The sequence below is a fragment of the Vidua chalybeata genome, chromosome 1 (assembly GCF_026979565.1).
Source record: "Vidua chalybeata isolate OUT-0048 chromosome 1, bVidCha1 merged haplotype, whole genome shotgun sequence".
Taxonomy (NCBI): Eukaryota; Metazoa; Chordata; class Aves; order Passeriformes; family Viduidae; genus Vidua; species Vidua chalybeata.
In genome coordinates this window covers 45,089,453-45,106,097 of record NC_071530.1, presented here as the reverse complement: position 1 = coordinate 45,106,097, position 16,645 = coordinate 45,089,453, and the positions used below count along the sequence as shown (strand labels likewise).

At 36.1% G+C, this 16,645-nt stretch overlaps 1 protein-coding gene across 6 annotated transcripts in view; it reads right to left on the bottom strand.

The window, feature by feature from the left end:
- The window catches only part of ULK4 (unc-51 like kinase 4), a 207,884-nt gene that overhangs the window by 65,357 nt on the left and 125,882 nt on the right, over window positions 1–16,645 (bottom strand). For 5 of the 6 annotated variants that reach the window (XM_053936237.1, XM_053936218.1, XM_053936246.1 and 2 more), the window contains exon 33: window positions 847–1,013. In XM_053936237.1, coding sequence (XP_053792212.1) covers window positions 847–1,013 — 167 coding nt within the window. The remainder of the gene's footprint in view (window positions 1–846; window positions 1,014–16,645) is intronic. The other variant, XM_053936256.1, reaches the window with a different exon arrangement.

The window sequence follows — 16,645 nt, the reverse complement described above, 5'->3', positions numbered from 1 at the left end:
AAAATATCATTACAGAACCTGCTAATAAAGGACTTAAAGACAAGGTATTGTACCATTACACATCTAAACCAAAAACCTTGCAGTGAAATGTGGTTGATAACATAGCTGCTTGTGTAAATCAATGTAGAAAAAAAGAGAAAAAGCTCCATTTTCAACATCAGCTTCTTACGTTAAGCCTACTTAATAAACCACCCCCAAAAAAACCCAAAAACCAATCCCCCCACCACAAAACCCTGCAAACCAAAAAACACAGAACCAAAACCAAAAAGAAACAAACAACCCACAGAGGAGGGCCTCTGGGGATGAAAGAAGCCATGTCCTGAAAGATATTACAACCTATCTGCAATCTTTTGAATCTCTGTCCTTTAGATATATTTCACCTGACAAATATCTGTTCTTCAGTGAATAATACCAAGAACATAAAAAACCTAACATGAAGAGTATGTGTTGTTGTTTGCAGTGTAAATTCAGAAGTCATTTCACTTGACTAACTTAAAAATTCGGCAGATCATCTAAAAAGAAAAGCAATTATTTGCTAGATTTACATCATGGCCAAAAAATTACAAATGCTTTTCCTTTACATGTTACTAAGAGGGCTATGTGAATTTCTTTGCATTGTATTTTGTGCTCCATTTTTAAGGAGGAGAATGTCTTTGTTGGAGGAAAAAGTCCCACCAATGCCATGACTTGCAGTGGTTCAAACAGTAACTTGGAAGACAAATTGAGTTTTCACTACACTAAAAGTCCCATAAAACCAGAACAGTAGGAATCTCATTATTAAGGATACTAGGAAGTCATCTAAAAAATTGTTTAAGACAGTCAAGACCCCATGAGTAAATGCCATACCTGCAAAGTCTGGCGCACAATGTTTGCTGTATACGTCAGCATGTATTGCAAAATGTCAAGTAAGGACAGAAGCAGCACATTTGCTGTCTTGGTGCTCCTTTTATCATCTGCCTCCAAGTACAGGGCCACAGCTTCTGTTAGGAGATTACAGACGTGATGAGTCAGTCCTATGTAGAAAGTGAGGAAAAAAAAAAAAGAAAAAAAAAAGAAAAATAAATAGGCTATCAGGACAAGAACAGTGTGGAAGGTGACCTAGATAAAATAGACTATGATAAAAACAAATTTTACATACTTTATGACTATTTATTACATTTCGTCTTTTTCTTCATTATTATAATTACCTCCTCTCCTATTCTCCTATATTTGGACTGGCTCACAAAGAGAGTAAAACCAATACAATCAAATTCGCTAACTGTGGGGATTCATTAATTAAAACCCACTTTGAATCGTAAACTTTTCTGTAGCTTGGTGACAAGTCTCTTTCACAACACCCCTAGTCACAAGAATTTAGCAATTTCAGGCTGTTACAAAGTGACACTTTAAGGTCACTTAAACTTTCTTAACTGGTCTGTCAATTAGAACCATAGCCGTATGCTTTAATTATAGATCAAACAGTGCTATGATTAACAAAAAAAAAAAAAAAAAAAAAAAAAAAAAAAAAAAAAAAAAAAATCAGGGAAGCATTAAATGAAATACTGTAATACTGCATACTACATTAAAATGTTATTAAGATTTGTTTTACTAATGGTAGTAAAAACTTTCCTGAAAATATCTTCTTCTTTTGAAGGGGTTTTTTAAAGCTCCTTTAGAATTCAATAGCATCAGCCCCTGTAGCTTGCCTAACCACAAATCAATTGACATAGCAGAAGAATATAATCCTATTCAAGACAATATTAATTCAATTCAGAATATTTTTTACTTTCAAACACAAAGTGACTGAGTTCATTATATGTGATCTTAGTGTATTTCTTTCAGATTTTCATAAAGGATGAAACATACTTTGCTTCTTAACAAAACCATAATATCTTTGCAAACCACCTTTTAAACTTGCAATTCACTTGGCTGCATATATGTAGTAACACTGCAGTGTATCAGTATATTAGCATCTAGTCTTCATGTCAAAAAAAGACTTAAGTATTTCACCGATTTCAATGAAATAAAAAGTGTTCTTATATAAGTTCTCTTTTTAAAAGTCATTGTATATATTTCTACAAACATCAACACATGATTTATATGAGACATTGTAGAACACATTATATGCTTACACCATTCAGCTTTTGAGAACAGTCAAACTTTTGAACTATTTTAGCTTTGAAAGATACTCCATCAATTAACTAAACTTCTTACAAAATATTTTCTTCTCCTATTCCTCACTGTTAATACTTTCCTCAGGAAATTAAATACATTTCATTTAGAATACAGTTATAGGTCTAGATCATTAAGATTCTTACTCTGCTTCTATCTCACATCTTCTGTGGTTTTGTGATTACTAGCATTATTCTTTCACAACAATTTATTGATGGATGACAGCTCAGGACAAGTTTTGAATTTCCTGGAGTTTTGTCTAGATAAACCAAGCTCTGAAAATGAAATAATTCTAATCTCACACATTTAATTTCCTTCTCCTTTTTGAGAGTGAAATTTCTGCTGCAGTTCTGAACACCTCATACAAAAATCAGATAGCATGCATCTGACAGCGACACATTTAAGTGATGTCACCAATACCCATGGAGAAGAAGAAATGACATAATTGCATGTCTACCCAACACAAAACTTGTGGTTGTCTATGACTATTTTCAACAGACTAAATCAGAATAAACCTAAGGAAGCAGTAAGATTTGGTCCCTATCAAAGTGAAGTCTGGAAAATTGCCTGCAGGAATATGACCAAGTCCACAATGTTTCTCCCTGTATATGGCCACAAAACCCATAGCCACATCAAAATGAATGAGTCATCCCATTCTTTCCTGTAGGACAGTGACTTGGAAATGATTGCTGAGAAGGACACTTTCATAAGCAGGCATTGCATTGCCTGGATCATCACTAAGAATTTTTAGGCAGTAGTCACTCACAGCACTAATACGGTTGACTAGGGACTGAACAATGGGGAACGACTAGTAGTGAACAAAACACCAGGATCCATGACTGTGATTTGCAATCCTTTTGCTTTCAGCTTTGAACAGAACCACTTGCTTATTCCCTTGGCTGTACCAGCCTGAGTCTCAGAACTGACTCATTTATGTTGTTTGGTGAGTAAGGAGGTGAAGCAAACACTCAACCTTCTCCCCATCCATTGAGACATAATATAATCACCTAGATTTTATTTTCTTGAAATGCTTACATCCTAAGGGTATGCGTATTAGCATCCCTACCGCCAAACACCTGAGATAGTTATGTTTACCTAGTTAACTAAATCATCATAACTAATGAATTTCATTTAGGTAGATACATGCTCACACAGAGCTGTATGTACAAAGATATACAAGCCAAATTTGAAAATTTTGTGGGGAAAAAATTTCTTGGACTTAAAATACTTTTGGAAAATTTAGCACATCCAAACTTTATATAAATATGTCTAGAATAAAACACTGGTGCACCTAATGCACTGCATGATTCATACAGAAACCTGATAAACACTTGGTTCCACAGAAAAACAACAGACTGACCTCTTGCCCAAGTAAATAAAGTTCCAGACATACTCTTTAAAATACTTCATCATGTCAAAACAAAATGAAAACTGGAGGCCACAGTTGTAGACATGTAAATATACTCCTTGTTTACACCACAAGACAAAGTACACACACTTTGTGCTCAGAAGAGAAATTTGGATAGCTGGTGTAATTTACAGTGACCATGACAAAACTCCATAGAAGTCTAATGGCCTTGACCACTGACACTGTAACAAGTTTGCTCAAAAGGCAGCTATAAAGATCAAGACTGACATGTTTCAACATTCAAAACATTGATTTGCAAAACAGATAGTTTGGAAAAAAGTATGCAATTTTATACAAAGGAAATTGAATTCATAATTCAGTAGATCATAATACAAAAATCACATACGTATCTCAAAGTTTCAGATGATACCTTGAAGGTTTTCTCCCAAATTTTAGAACAGATTAATGAATGACAATTAAATTTCCTAAATAAAGCCTAAACCAGTGTGTATCTTTAAAAATTTCAGACACTATATTTCAGAGTCATATATAACAGACATAGGTTTCTTATGCATAAATTCTCAACTCTTGATTGGAAAGTGAAATAAGCTCTGATTGAAAAGGCACACGCTTCATGCCCTCTTCAACTTTGCAAGTGATGGATCTGAATAAAAAATGTGTCATAGAGGAGACTTAAAACAAAGCCAGTTGAGAAAGGTTGTTCTACTTGGACAAACAACCTACATTCAAGTATTCTGGTGCTTCCAAGTATGTTGGCAATAGCTTACCCTCTCAAGAGAAAGATGTTAGTAACAGGTTACATGAGTGAAAGTAACCATAATTTCTTTCAGCTAGGTATTTCCTAGTAAGAGAATTAAATAAAACTTTATACTTTAACCTGTTACAGAGGTTTTTAGTTACTCTATTAATTTGCATATTTCTGAAAAAAAAAAAAATCACAATGTACTGTAGCTTTAGTTACAATCTGAATTTAGTACAAGACTTCATAGGGCATTAGCCAAGCTTGTATTTATCTTGGCTAGGAAGACATTCAAACTATCAAGCCTCACTGCAGTTCTCTGCTATTCAAATTTTGCTGAAAAATAAGGCAAAACTTACATTTTGTATTAGAATTATTGTGTTTATAAATTAATATAATTAATTATTGTTATAACTGGAATTAAACAAAGAACGGTTTCTAACTGTGGTCCAAGATTTACAATACATGTTGAAAGGATTGTATCCAAAATTTCTAGTCATGGATTTACAGCACTTGATAAACCTAGTGTTCACAGCAGAGTATTTCTCTGCCCAGAGGCCCCTGCAATGAACTGAACATGTTGCTCATAGTGCTTTATGAATGTGACTGTGATGACTATGCTTGTGTTTTACACACCTTTCAAAAGATAAAAGGAGTCTTTTGGCCCATGATACAGCTAATCACACTGAATGTGCCATGATACCTTCTGGAATGAAAGCTGAAAGGAGATTTTTTATTCTCACCTATTAGTAAGATGGATAAAGGAAAAGAAATCTTCACTTCCAAATCATACGAAACATCAAAGGACAGCCTAGGAAGCAATCTTCTAGGCAATCCTTTCATGCCTACCAGCAATTAGAGCATTCAACAAGCCTGTCTGCTTCCAGCTGAAGAAAATGTTAGAGCAGGTGCACTTCATCCGAACAATGCTACCGTGCAGCCAAGCAGCCAGCAGCAAAACCCTCAGTCCAGCAAAAAGCCTTCTCTTTGTTCCTCTCTGCACATTGCTCTCTGGAGAGACTTTTTTCCCATTAGTACCACACCTACATAACTAACTCCCCGGGGATATTACCAAACGTACATGCATTAGATCTTTCTTCCTTCTTTTACTTACAGAGTGGACAAACAATATTGACAGATTAAATAGAAACCATATTTTATAGTATTTTAAATTTAAATGCTGAAACTCAAAAATATTGCTATGTAGAAATACAGAACTGTACAGATTCTTTCACACAGGAATGAGCAAACATACCTGAGCACTTAAGATACTCTATGATGACACAAAGATTCTTCATAAAACCTTATTTACCTACCTAAATCAGGGACTCAATTTGCATTCTTTGCATCACAGCCTTACTAAAGTTTTCCTGTTTTGAAGAACTGAAAATAAGTGACATTAAGCAAATGGTATTTTTAGGGTAATGGCATTTTTTAAAAAGGTTCATTGCTTTTAATGTTATTATTTGTCACTGTTTATGTTTTAGGAACTATTTGTGTTAGTACAACAATAATATTGAGGTAAGAATAAGCTAGGATAGAAAATCAGATCACCAATGTTTTCAAAATTTGGTGAGTTATGAATGTTACATCAAGTGGAAAAACAATGATTTGGCTGTTGAGCAGATCAATTGCATGACTCCTGCCCTGAAAATTATTTTATATTCAGATCGTAAAAATGAATAGCATCTAAAGAAGAAAATCTTGCAAATAATGACTAGACTATTCCTAGCCCTGGTAGAATGACTGGACATTTTATGACTGAAGAAAGAATCACTAGGTTTAAGGGACAAAATTCTCATTTGAATTTATCATATTGAAGCAGTCAAGGCTCTCCAGAGCTTCCCATTGTGGGAAGAGTGGCTCAGCTTTTTCTACTCACATGGAATGTAGGGCACTCACCAATGGTGCCCAAGCAGGCAGTCCTTCCCTCACATCCAAGAAAATAGATGTGGAAAGGATTATTACAACCAGGGAAGAAAAGCCAGTTATCACCTTCACTACAGCTAGGTCGCAAGTAGACTGGGAAGTTCTATGTTATCTTGAGTGTGACTGCCTGAGAGGAATAAAGACCTGACATTCTCAGAAGCAATATGGTTCTGCTTCAAGTCAAAGCATGACATAACTCTACTTTTTCCTGGACTGGCAGTGTTTAGCTGCTATTGTTAGAGGGCAGTTTAGAGGTGGCAACTTTCTCTTGTGAAAAAAGGCTGCACAATTGGAGACTCCCCAGGCAAACTCTTCTGAACCTAAGAGAATACCGCCAAAACAGAAATCTGCTTTTTTTCTATAATTGAGTCTATGGATCAAACACATATTTGATTAAGACCAGCAGGTGTATAGATTAGCCAACTAAAAGATAGAAAACCAGGAGGATTCTCTCATAAGTATATGAGTGTAATAAAGGATAGTGAAAATGCAACTTGAACAATTTAGAAATAATAAAATCATGTACTGTTGAATATGCTTTACTGGGCAATATAAAAAAATAGAATATAAGAAATGAGTTAAACTAGGCTAGACTGTGGTTGCTCTCTATGAAAAGACATGGTTAGAATTACATACACAGAGCAAGAGTATTTCTGAAAGTATAGTCGCTGATACCTTGAGAGTTCCTGATTTGTTGCTGCTTTTGAAAATGAAAAAAAAAAAAAAAGAAAAAAGTAAAAAGAAAAAAAGGAGTTTCCCATCTGTGACAAAATTTCAATTGAATTCAGGTTTTTGTGCCAGATTGACTCAACTATTATATAATTCATTCAGAAAAGATATCCAAGATGTTTGAAATTCAGTTCACAGCACATATGGTACACAGCCCCAGAGTTCTGAAGGCAGGGGGCTTTGTTCTAGTCAAAACTTACCAAGATAGTCCTCATTCCTAGGAGTACAATTCATGAACATGAACTAATTCAACAGGGATGGAATAAAAGATCAGAAAGTAACTTCCCTTGGAAAATAATATAAGAACATTCAAATGCTTTCTAGCTACAACAGAATTAATATAAATCTTTTCTACAATTTTTATGAGTGAATGCTACATAACTATGGATTGTAATAATATTCAGAAGATCTATTCACAGAATTGATAAGACATTAGGAGTGTCTTATGTGAACAGCCAATTTTGATATATTTGGATACCATGCTGCTGACACCCTGGTTTGCCTGAAGCAAATTCACACACCCAAATGACCCTTTTAGTTGGAAAACCTGGGAAGGAATAGAGGTAGAGGTAATACAGTTGCTTCCCAGGGTATACTTTTAAAATATTTCTGTCACCAACTGTGCATATATTAAACACCTAACATTCTTTTCATGTGGATTTAAGTATTTTTGTTGCTATAGCTTTTTAATTTGTTGATCGTGCAGAATTTGCAAGCACAACCTTGCATGATAAAATACTAAAAATTAAATAAACCAAGACTTCAGTAGGATAAAATCATGTTGTTTGGATTGACTATCACTGCTATTATTAAGCAAACTTTATAGCAACTTTTCAGTTAGATGTCTCTCCACATGTCAGAGATACATTAGAGCTTGTGGTTCATTTTATAATTCACAATAATTCCACAGCATGGTACTTCACATCAAAACTCAATACACCCTATTTAATTCCTATAAGGTGTCAACTAAAATAAGGTCCCTTGGTTTTGTCAGGCAGAAGGTAGATGATGCTTAGAAGATTTTCCAAACAGCAGGTTTTAATGATCTGCATGAGGAACAAGAATATCTAATGGGACACTTTAATCTTTGAGAGATAACAGCCTTTAAAATCTCCTTTAAAGCCAGTCTGAGATATTAGCAGTTGCTGCTTCACACCTACATGGAAGAATTTCTACTTGCACATTGTGAGTTTACATGTAGTGTATATTTTTTAGAAAAACAAAGACTGCATGAGGTCCTCAAATTAATGGCAAAAGCTAGGCAAAGTTCTTCACTAAATTACATGTGTTATTTGTGTAAAATTAGGAATGCTGTGCACTCAGCAAGATTTGAAGTCAGCAAAGATTCAGTAAAGACTTTTGACTTACTGCTCTGAAAGATCATGACTGCAACAATTACCATGCGATAAAATACACAGGAATTTATATCCTGGGCTTAATTTAGAACTAGAAACTCTTCTAAAGATATTTATATTTTAGTAATAGACTTCCTGTCACACAAGATTAAACCCTGTTTAATTCTTTCAAATATCTTAACACACTTCTGCTTTGACATCAACTTTCTCTTCTACCAAAATCCTTGAGAAACCAAATTCAAACTTAGAGAGCTGTCTTTTTAGCAAAACCCATACAGACCAGATGTGAACAGCCTCAGAATACAGATACAGCCCTAAACTTTTGTCACAAACTGACAGCACTCAACAGCTTTAATTGCTTCTAGCTTGGCCTTCATGAGGCCCTGGGCTGGGAGTGATAAGGACCAATGAACCTTGGCTTCAGAAAATTCTCTGAAGTTTTCAGTTCTAAGTTGCAGAAATACCCATGGTTGAATACTGTTCCCACATAGCAAAGGATAAGGGTAACAGCTCTACACATTTCTCTATTGAAAAGCCATGTTATGTAAGAAAAGATATTAAATATTTATTTATATTCCTATTGATCTATTTACATCAGTCTGCCATAAGATGAAAAAAGAGTAGAAGTACTTGGATTTTTAAGTGAGTCTTTTACTGTTGTTACAACTGCACCAAAGAACAAGAGTAAAGGCTAGAGTATCCCCTAAGTGGAATTTGCTGCTGGTTATTACAACAGAATTGAATCTATGCCACAGTTTCCTGTAACATCCTGTGTTATTCATCAACTACATTTTCAACAGAAATTAAAGCAGACAACTAGTAATTACAACTGTCCAAGGTGGCCTTCATGTATTTGCACTTAAATGATCAAAGGGCTTAAACAGAGATCAGGATGTTACGCGATAGCAAATCTGCTTTAGCCCTTATGACCAGATTATATTTTGTAGCCCCAAATTACATTTGTCTTAAGCCTACTCTTTTACATCAACTGTTTTCCAAATAAGCGTATAACTTTGACAAGCAGACCCCATTATTTGCTATCATATGGCCATACCAATAATGACACACCTGATTAAATCTCTAAAATTATTCACTTCAGATTATGCTATCCTTCTTGTTAACTGGCTCAGACGTATTGTTTGCATGGTATGCTTTTTCTACTCTGACCTAGCCATGATTTTCAACCTTGCCGCTAGGATCTTTGAGCTGGAACCCATCACACTGGGATCATGCTGTCATTGGCTATATGCTAGCTACGTCAGAAGTGTCCTACCTAATGTTTGATATTAGTATAACATAGGTCAATAGAGCCTTCATTTTCTGTCAGCACAACTACCTGATCCCAACTATCTCGACTTCAAAAGGTTACATTGAATTAGGTCAGCTGGTACCAGAGCTCAGCTTACTCAATCAAGAGGCTCTGAAAGAACTACAAGCCTGCATGTGTTTGATTTCTGTGCTACATACCTCTTTCCCCTATTTCAAGTAGATCCACACAATGGGAACATGGCTCTAATGACACTGTGATGTGGATGACCCATACCTTTTTTATGCGGGTAGCTGTTGCTGGGAGTAGTGAAGCCTGTGTCTGTATGTTAATGGACTGGCTCAGACTCCTAGCAAAACTTCCACATAAACTCTGCAAGGAGATCACACAGAATGGTTTGGCCTATTAGGCTGTCTTGGTCCCAACCACCCAGCTGTAAAACAAAAACAGTGAACTATACTGCCCTCCCCAGCAACAAACTGAAATGAATCCTGCTGCTAATCCGATGCTTTGAGAATCTGGACAGTGGTTTGTTTGAGGGCAACCAATTTCTTCACAAGTGAAAAAGAGGTTAAGACATTGATAAAACTATAGAGAGAGAGATGGCCACAGAAAATGGTGACTTAGACAGAATCTAACCATGTGCCTTGTGAAGATGTGCAACAGAATAGCAGGAGAAACTTCATGTGCAAGCACTGGTTTAGTACCTGCACTGGTTTTGGCTTGGATAGAGTTAAATTTCTTCACATGAGCCCACATGGGGTTCTGGTTTGGTTTTGTGCTGAATACAGTATTGAAAACACAGGGATGTTTTGGTTATTGTTAAGCAGCACTTAAAGAGAGTTGCTTTTCTACTCCTCACCCCACTCATTAACAAACAGGTTGGATGTGCACAGAAGCTGGGAGGGGACACAGCTTACCAGAGGGATATTCCACACCATATAGCATCACACTCAGCAACAGAACTGAGGAGGAGAGGTTGGAAGGGTGGACGCTGCTCCTGGACTGTCTGGGCATTGTTTAGTTGGTGTTGAGCAGTTGTTTTCATTTGTATCACTTGTCTTTTGTGTGTTTATTTTTCTCTCTCCCTCATTTGTTTGGGATTTTTTTCTCTCTTTTCCTTAGAATTTTTAACATTCTTCTTAAGATAGCTTTTAAATTATTAAACTACTTTAATGTTAACCCACAATTTTTTTCTCACTTTTTTATGCCTACAATTCTCTCCCCTTACTGGAGGAGAACTGATTGAGTGGCTGTGTGGTGCTCAGTCACCAGCCATGGCTAAACGATGACAGTACCTTTTCCCTTTTCTCTACAATGCCTGCTCTGCTGGGCACAGGTGGTTTTTAGGCATTAACGTACTTACAGGATCACAGTAGGTTTACCAACTTGCTTCAACACAAGGAGCCTTCACCATCCTGCCCCAGGTTGTGCTTCATGTTTCACTTCTTATGTGCCCTGGGCAGTACCACTATGCACCTACATCTCACTACACACCTGTATTTCTCTTTCAGCCTGCTTATGCCCAGACCACTGATTCTAGAAAGCAAGTTCAGACAAAGAAATTCAGCTTGACAAGATAACGGGGTTGGGGAGAAAAGGGGAGCTTGCAATGAAGGACTCATGTTCCTTTGTTTCTCCCCACCATGTTATCCCAAGTGAAGAGACAAACATTAAGGATGAAAAAATTTAACTCTAGCTTTACACAATGAAGTAATATCCACAGCATTTTCTAAGACAAAATACTCTGCAACAAATTCAGACAACAACAAAGCAGGTCACTGCTTCCATCTAGGATTCAGGATTGCAATAGGTATCCTACAGTATAGTGGTATCATGGCACATTTAATACACTTTATGTGAAGAAAGATTTCTGTTTCAGAGAGACAGTTAGCATGTAAAACAGATATAGGGATGCCCAATGTGTTTCATTACAGGAATGCATGCTTTTCCAGATGGAACCAATATGCAGTTCCTACTGGTAAATAGATGAGACTTGCTCAAAATTTTCACGCTCCTCTGTTCGAACTAGCTTGTCCTTTGCCTTTGTTCATCAACATTTTTAGAAAGAGAGAACTGACTAGCCTTAATGCACATTCCCTGTGCTTTTAGGAAGAGGGACTTAAGAAGTAGGCTTGAAAAAGTAGTCTGGACATAGTGAATCTGGATCTATGTCAAGTAAATGCAGCTCTGTTGGGAAAACTGGAGGACTCTCTGGAACTGGACTGTCAACAAATTATGCAAGAACTGGAGAGAAGGTGCAGCAAGTAAACACCAGAAACGAGACGCATATTTAGTCAAATTTTCAGGACACAAAGTTTAAACATTTCGCACAGTTTGGCCTGCTAGAAAACTGCACTGAACTGGGAGAGTGACTACAATTCAGCCTGGGATCCTGGATGTCACAGGGAGCACCCACACTGGCCAGGTCCATGGAACCAAATGAAGAAGTTACTGCCAGGAGTTGTCATTTTAAGCTTTCTGGATGTGTTGCTGTAGCACTGCATGCTGCCCAGGACTGCATGCACACCTTTCACGAACACAGGTTTTCTTTCAGGGTGCACAACAGAGCCCCGCAGTCAGTTCTTGCACTCAGCTGAGACTGGGTATCTCTGCATCCAGACTGATCCCAAGATCAGTCTGGACTTGGTCTGAGTGACTGCCTGACCTATAGCCTAGGCAAGCAAAATCCTGTAAGCAATGCTGTTCTTCTTGTCTTCTTCTATGTCTTCTGTCAAAACCTGCAAACCTGCCTTGAAATTCTATTCCTTTGGGCGTTCTGCCTTTTCTTTACCTTGCTTATGACTTTTCCTCACAGTATAGACAAAATGCTACCTCTAAATTCATCTTCTAGTGTTGCTGTTTGAACCACAGGTTCTTTTAACAACATTCAAGGTAATTTCAGAAGAAAATGCATAGTAAGTAACAGTTTGAGCTTTTTTCTTCTAGTAAGATAAATAATGGCATAAACCCACAATTCATGTCATTCTGGGTTGAATGATGGAACCAAAATACATTATATCTGTCTTTGCATATTTAGCAAAAATATGTATTGGAAAGCCTGTTCAGCCATCATGGATAATTTTACTGTTCTTTCAGTCTTTACATAATACATATGGTGGCATTAGTTCTGCTGTCATCCATGGAAATAAGTTGTATTTCATGGATACATCATTGGCTAAAAACTTTATGTCACAATATGGACATGTTAGCTAGGAAATAAGATCTTTTAAAAGTGTGAATAAATCCATTAACAACACTTTACTGGATTTTTTCCACAACTCAGTGGATTAGGGATTAGAGGTTTTTGACTAAACAATCTGAAATACGATAAGTAAGGAAAGAATGGCCCTCAGGAAAGACTAAACAAGTTGAAACTGGATGGATGCAGGTGAACAAGAAGTTTCTTATCTTTTTCAAAGGTGGGTAGTAGAGGAAAAAAATTTTCCCTGAGTTTCCATTCTCTTAAAAGATAGAAGACAGCTTCAGACTTTATATAATTATCTTATTTCTTCTCCCATTAATCTGAAAAATTCTAAGGGAAACACAGTGTTATCCTTGACCAAAATAAAGGAACAACTAGCTGATGCAATATCTCCTAACAACATGGAGACATCTGTGAAAACATTTAAACCCTATTTATAAAACAAAACTCCCCAATGTCTATCAAATTAGGGCCTCTTTAAGAGAAAAGTAAAACTGATTTGCTTAAACCTCAGATTGGAAACCCATGACATGTCCTCAAACACATGCCTTTGCTGACAGATTTGTCTTCATAAACCCATCTTACATAAATACCATATTGGTTCAATTAGGAAAAAGCTTAAGCTAAGATGAGATAATTTTTTTAAAGCGTGGAGAGACAAGTTTGTATTACATTTATGCAATGTATTTTATCAAAAAAATAAATAGCATCATCTACTTTTTGTCTCAGCGGTTTAAATAACCACTGTCCCTCAGCTGGAGGTTTCAACTGCACCTCAAACAAGTTCGCCTATCTGCTGACTTACAAAAACTGACTACATGCAGATACATTGCTATAAAATGTAAATGATCATGTGTAACTACACACAAAATTCGTTACCCTATCAGACCTACAAGGCATTGATGAAATGCCACAGGAAAAACCTACCAGTTGGAGGGTGGTAACTTGTCTAAACTTGTATGAGAACACAAACACTCACCTGAATATATACTGCCTTAAGATGGTGTAAAATCCATATGCAAAAACTTTAAAAGAAATTTAACTATAGAATTGATTTATTTAATATAAAAAGCACATTAAAATGTAATTTTAAATGTTTGGAAAAGCTAAGCTAAACAATATTATAAAATTAGATCCCGAAGAGCAAAAGAAAACATCATCCTAAAATGACTACATCTAAATATTATTTTTGGCAAAAGTCTGAAAAATAAGATATTTAAGTGGAAGAGGAAGAACATCACAGGAAAAGTCTCAAGTAATACAGGCTACTGTTTTATATTTGTGTAAAAATTGGGAATTTCAAAAGGCTTTAAAAAATATAAATAACTTCAGTTTATCCATTTTAATGTAATTCCCTTTCTGATTTAAAGAGGAAATTATTTTCAAGCTAATTGTCCACAAATGATTTAAAAAAAGCTTTCCTGAAAATAACTTTGAAGACAAAAACATCTGGCTGCATGGAAGCTATGACAACCATTGAAGAAATTTAAACAAAACAAATAAAAATCCCAAGTCATTCTTCAAAGCAGTGAAAAATCTCAGATTTCATTTATCTGTCCACTAGATAGATCTGGTTCTGCCAAAAAGAACTTCTTTCAGTAGGATCATACAAGTGCATCTGAATAAGCCTTTTCCCTATGACAGAATGATTGCTGTAGTTTAATTTTGTGTATAGTACTTTGTACTTTTGTGACTTTACAATTACCTCAGATTGGCAGTGGTACAGTGCTTTCATCCCAAGACTGTTCTAACTGCTAGAATAGAACATATGTGATAGCTCTACAACCTATGGATGTAGTAATACAGTAACTGTATTTAAAACCTGTCTCTTTTCAAATATACAATTACATTTTTAATTTCATCTCCTAAAATGACCTTTCAGCTTACTAATTATATCTGACAAGATAGACAGGGATAGCATCATAATTAAATTTATTTTCTGTAACAAATAGTTTGCATCATCAATATTTAACCTGTAGCAAATATGATAGGTACATGCTTACTTAGTTATTAATTTTTCCTCAAACTGACCCAATCCACTAGTGCTAATACATATTATTTGAACTGCAGTTCAGGGGAATACTAGCATAATGTCAAATGACAATGTTTGAATCAAACTGCAGGAAAAGCAGCAGCCAGAGTAAACGCAAAGACCACAATCTCTAGAGAGGAAGAAAAGAAATGCCATTTTCATGACTGAGTGGTGAGAAGGAGCATAAGGCTTTGAAGACTTTCCTGGTTTATAGTCCTGAGTTTGGTATCAGGAAACCTTTGGATACCTACAACCTCAACCTGACGGGAAATCTACGCCTTTCATTTTAACAAAAAATTTTACTTTTTCCATTTAGGTTTCTGCCTCCAAGTAGTATCAATCAGAGTAGTCACTCAGTCAAAACCTTAAATCTTAAATTTGTCCAGGTATTGGACAGGTTCAGAGAATGTCTATTATGGTTGGCATCTTAGAAAATTAAAGACAGTCTAGGCTTTGACATAGCAATATTTATTAAACTAACCTCTTACCATTAAACTAAGCTGATCAGTTGTACAATCAGATGTCTGCATAAAGCATCTCAGATGACAATATAATGGAATTCCAGGACTTTGAATATTTTTTGTTATTATTCTGTTCTTTTCCATCAATCAGGTGTTAAAACGAGACATCCTCGGTAGCTCAAGCAGCCAGCTATGCTGCAAGATTATCTGCTTGGCTGGCCACAGTGATAGAAAACATCAGGACACCTATCCCAGTCACATAAATGCCAGTTCTCTTTTACAGTACAGCACTAGAGAGACAAGATGTAACAACTTGTTGAGCCCTTACTTATTTTATCCTTTGAAGTTCTAGCAAGCATGCTGTGACATTTTGTGTGTTATGGGTATGACTCTCAACAACAACAGGCTTGGTTCTATTTGAATGGCATAAGTGTTCCTCGCAGCAATTACCATTTCTATTTTCATCCTTTTCAGATGGCTGCATTGATGAATATCACAGGATGACACAGGTTATTTCTTCCTCAAAGACTTCACTACTACCATACTATTTTGACATGATTCCCACGTATCTTTTATGATACTAGGCTTCTAAGTTTACCCATGTGATGTTACACACTTCCATCTCAGTGACTGGCATTTTGGGTCAGAAAAGTAAGTCTTAATACTGCTAAAAAGCATTCTGAGCTTTGTAACAACACAGAAGAAACTTCTTCAGGCTCAACCACCATTGAATTCTCATATAAACTGTAACTCAAATGAACAAAAGACACACAACACAGGACTGCTATTTTTAGATGTTCACAGAGACACTTTCATGCTCAAGAGCTGAACTAACTACTACAGTACTGGCAAGGAGCTGTGAAAGGCTTCCATCCCGCATGATGGAGGCTGCAAGGTGTACTACTGGAACTACTCAGACGATACATTTTTTTTTCTATTTTAAAATTATTTCTTATTTTACATTGATTTAATTAAGAGCATTTTGTTTCTAAACACTGACTAAATACAGAAAAATGCTTTTAGGTTCTCACTCTTACTGATTTCACTGATTTATTCTCCCTGTCAATCTTTCTATTCCAAAACACAATAAGTTGCACACGAACAAAGTTTTATAGCAAGCAGATATAAAGCACTGCCATAAAACACCTTCTCTATCTTCAGTCACTAAACAAATATTTTGTTGCAGCATATGTCACAGTTGAGACAGCCACAATACACAGAGCATCAATTCAAGAGGTTTTAAGCATTCACCCAAACAGAGTAACACTAAAGCACATCAGAAGGCTTCAGGAGTCTGCCCATACAGAGTAACATCATTCCACTTCAGAAGGCTGCAAGCACCTGCTCTTTCTTGTTCTTCAGCAGAACCTTTTATACCCCTCATTGTTCATGCATTGTACCTGTGTGC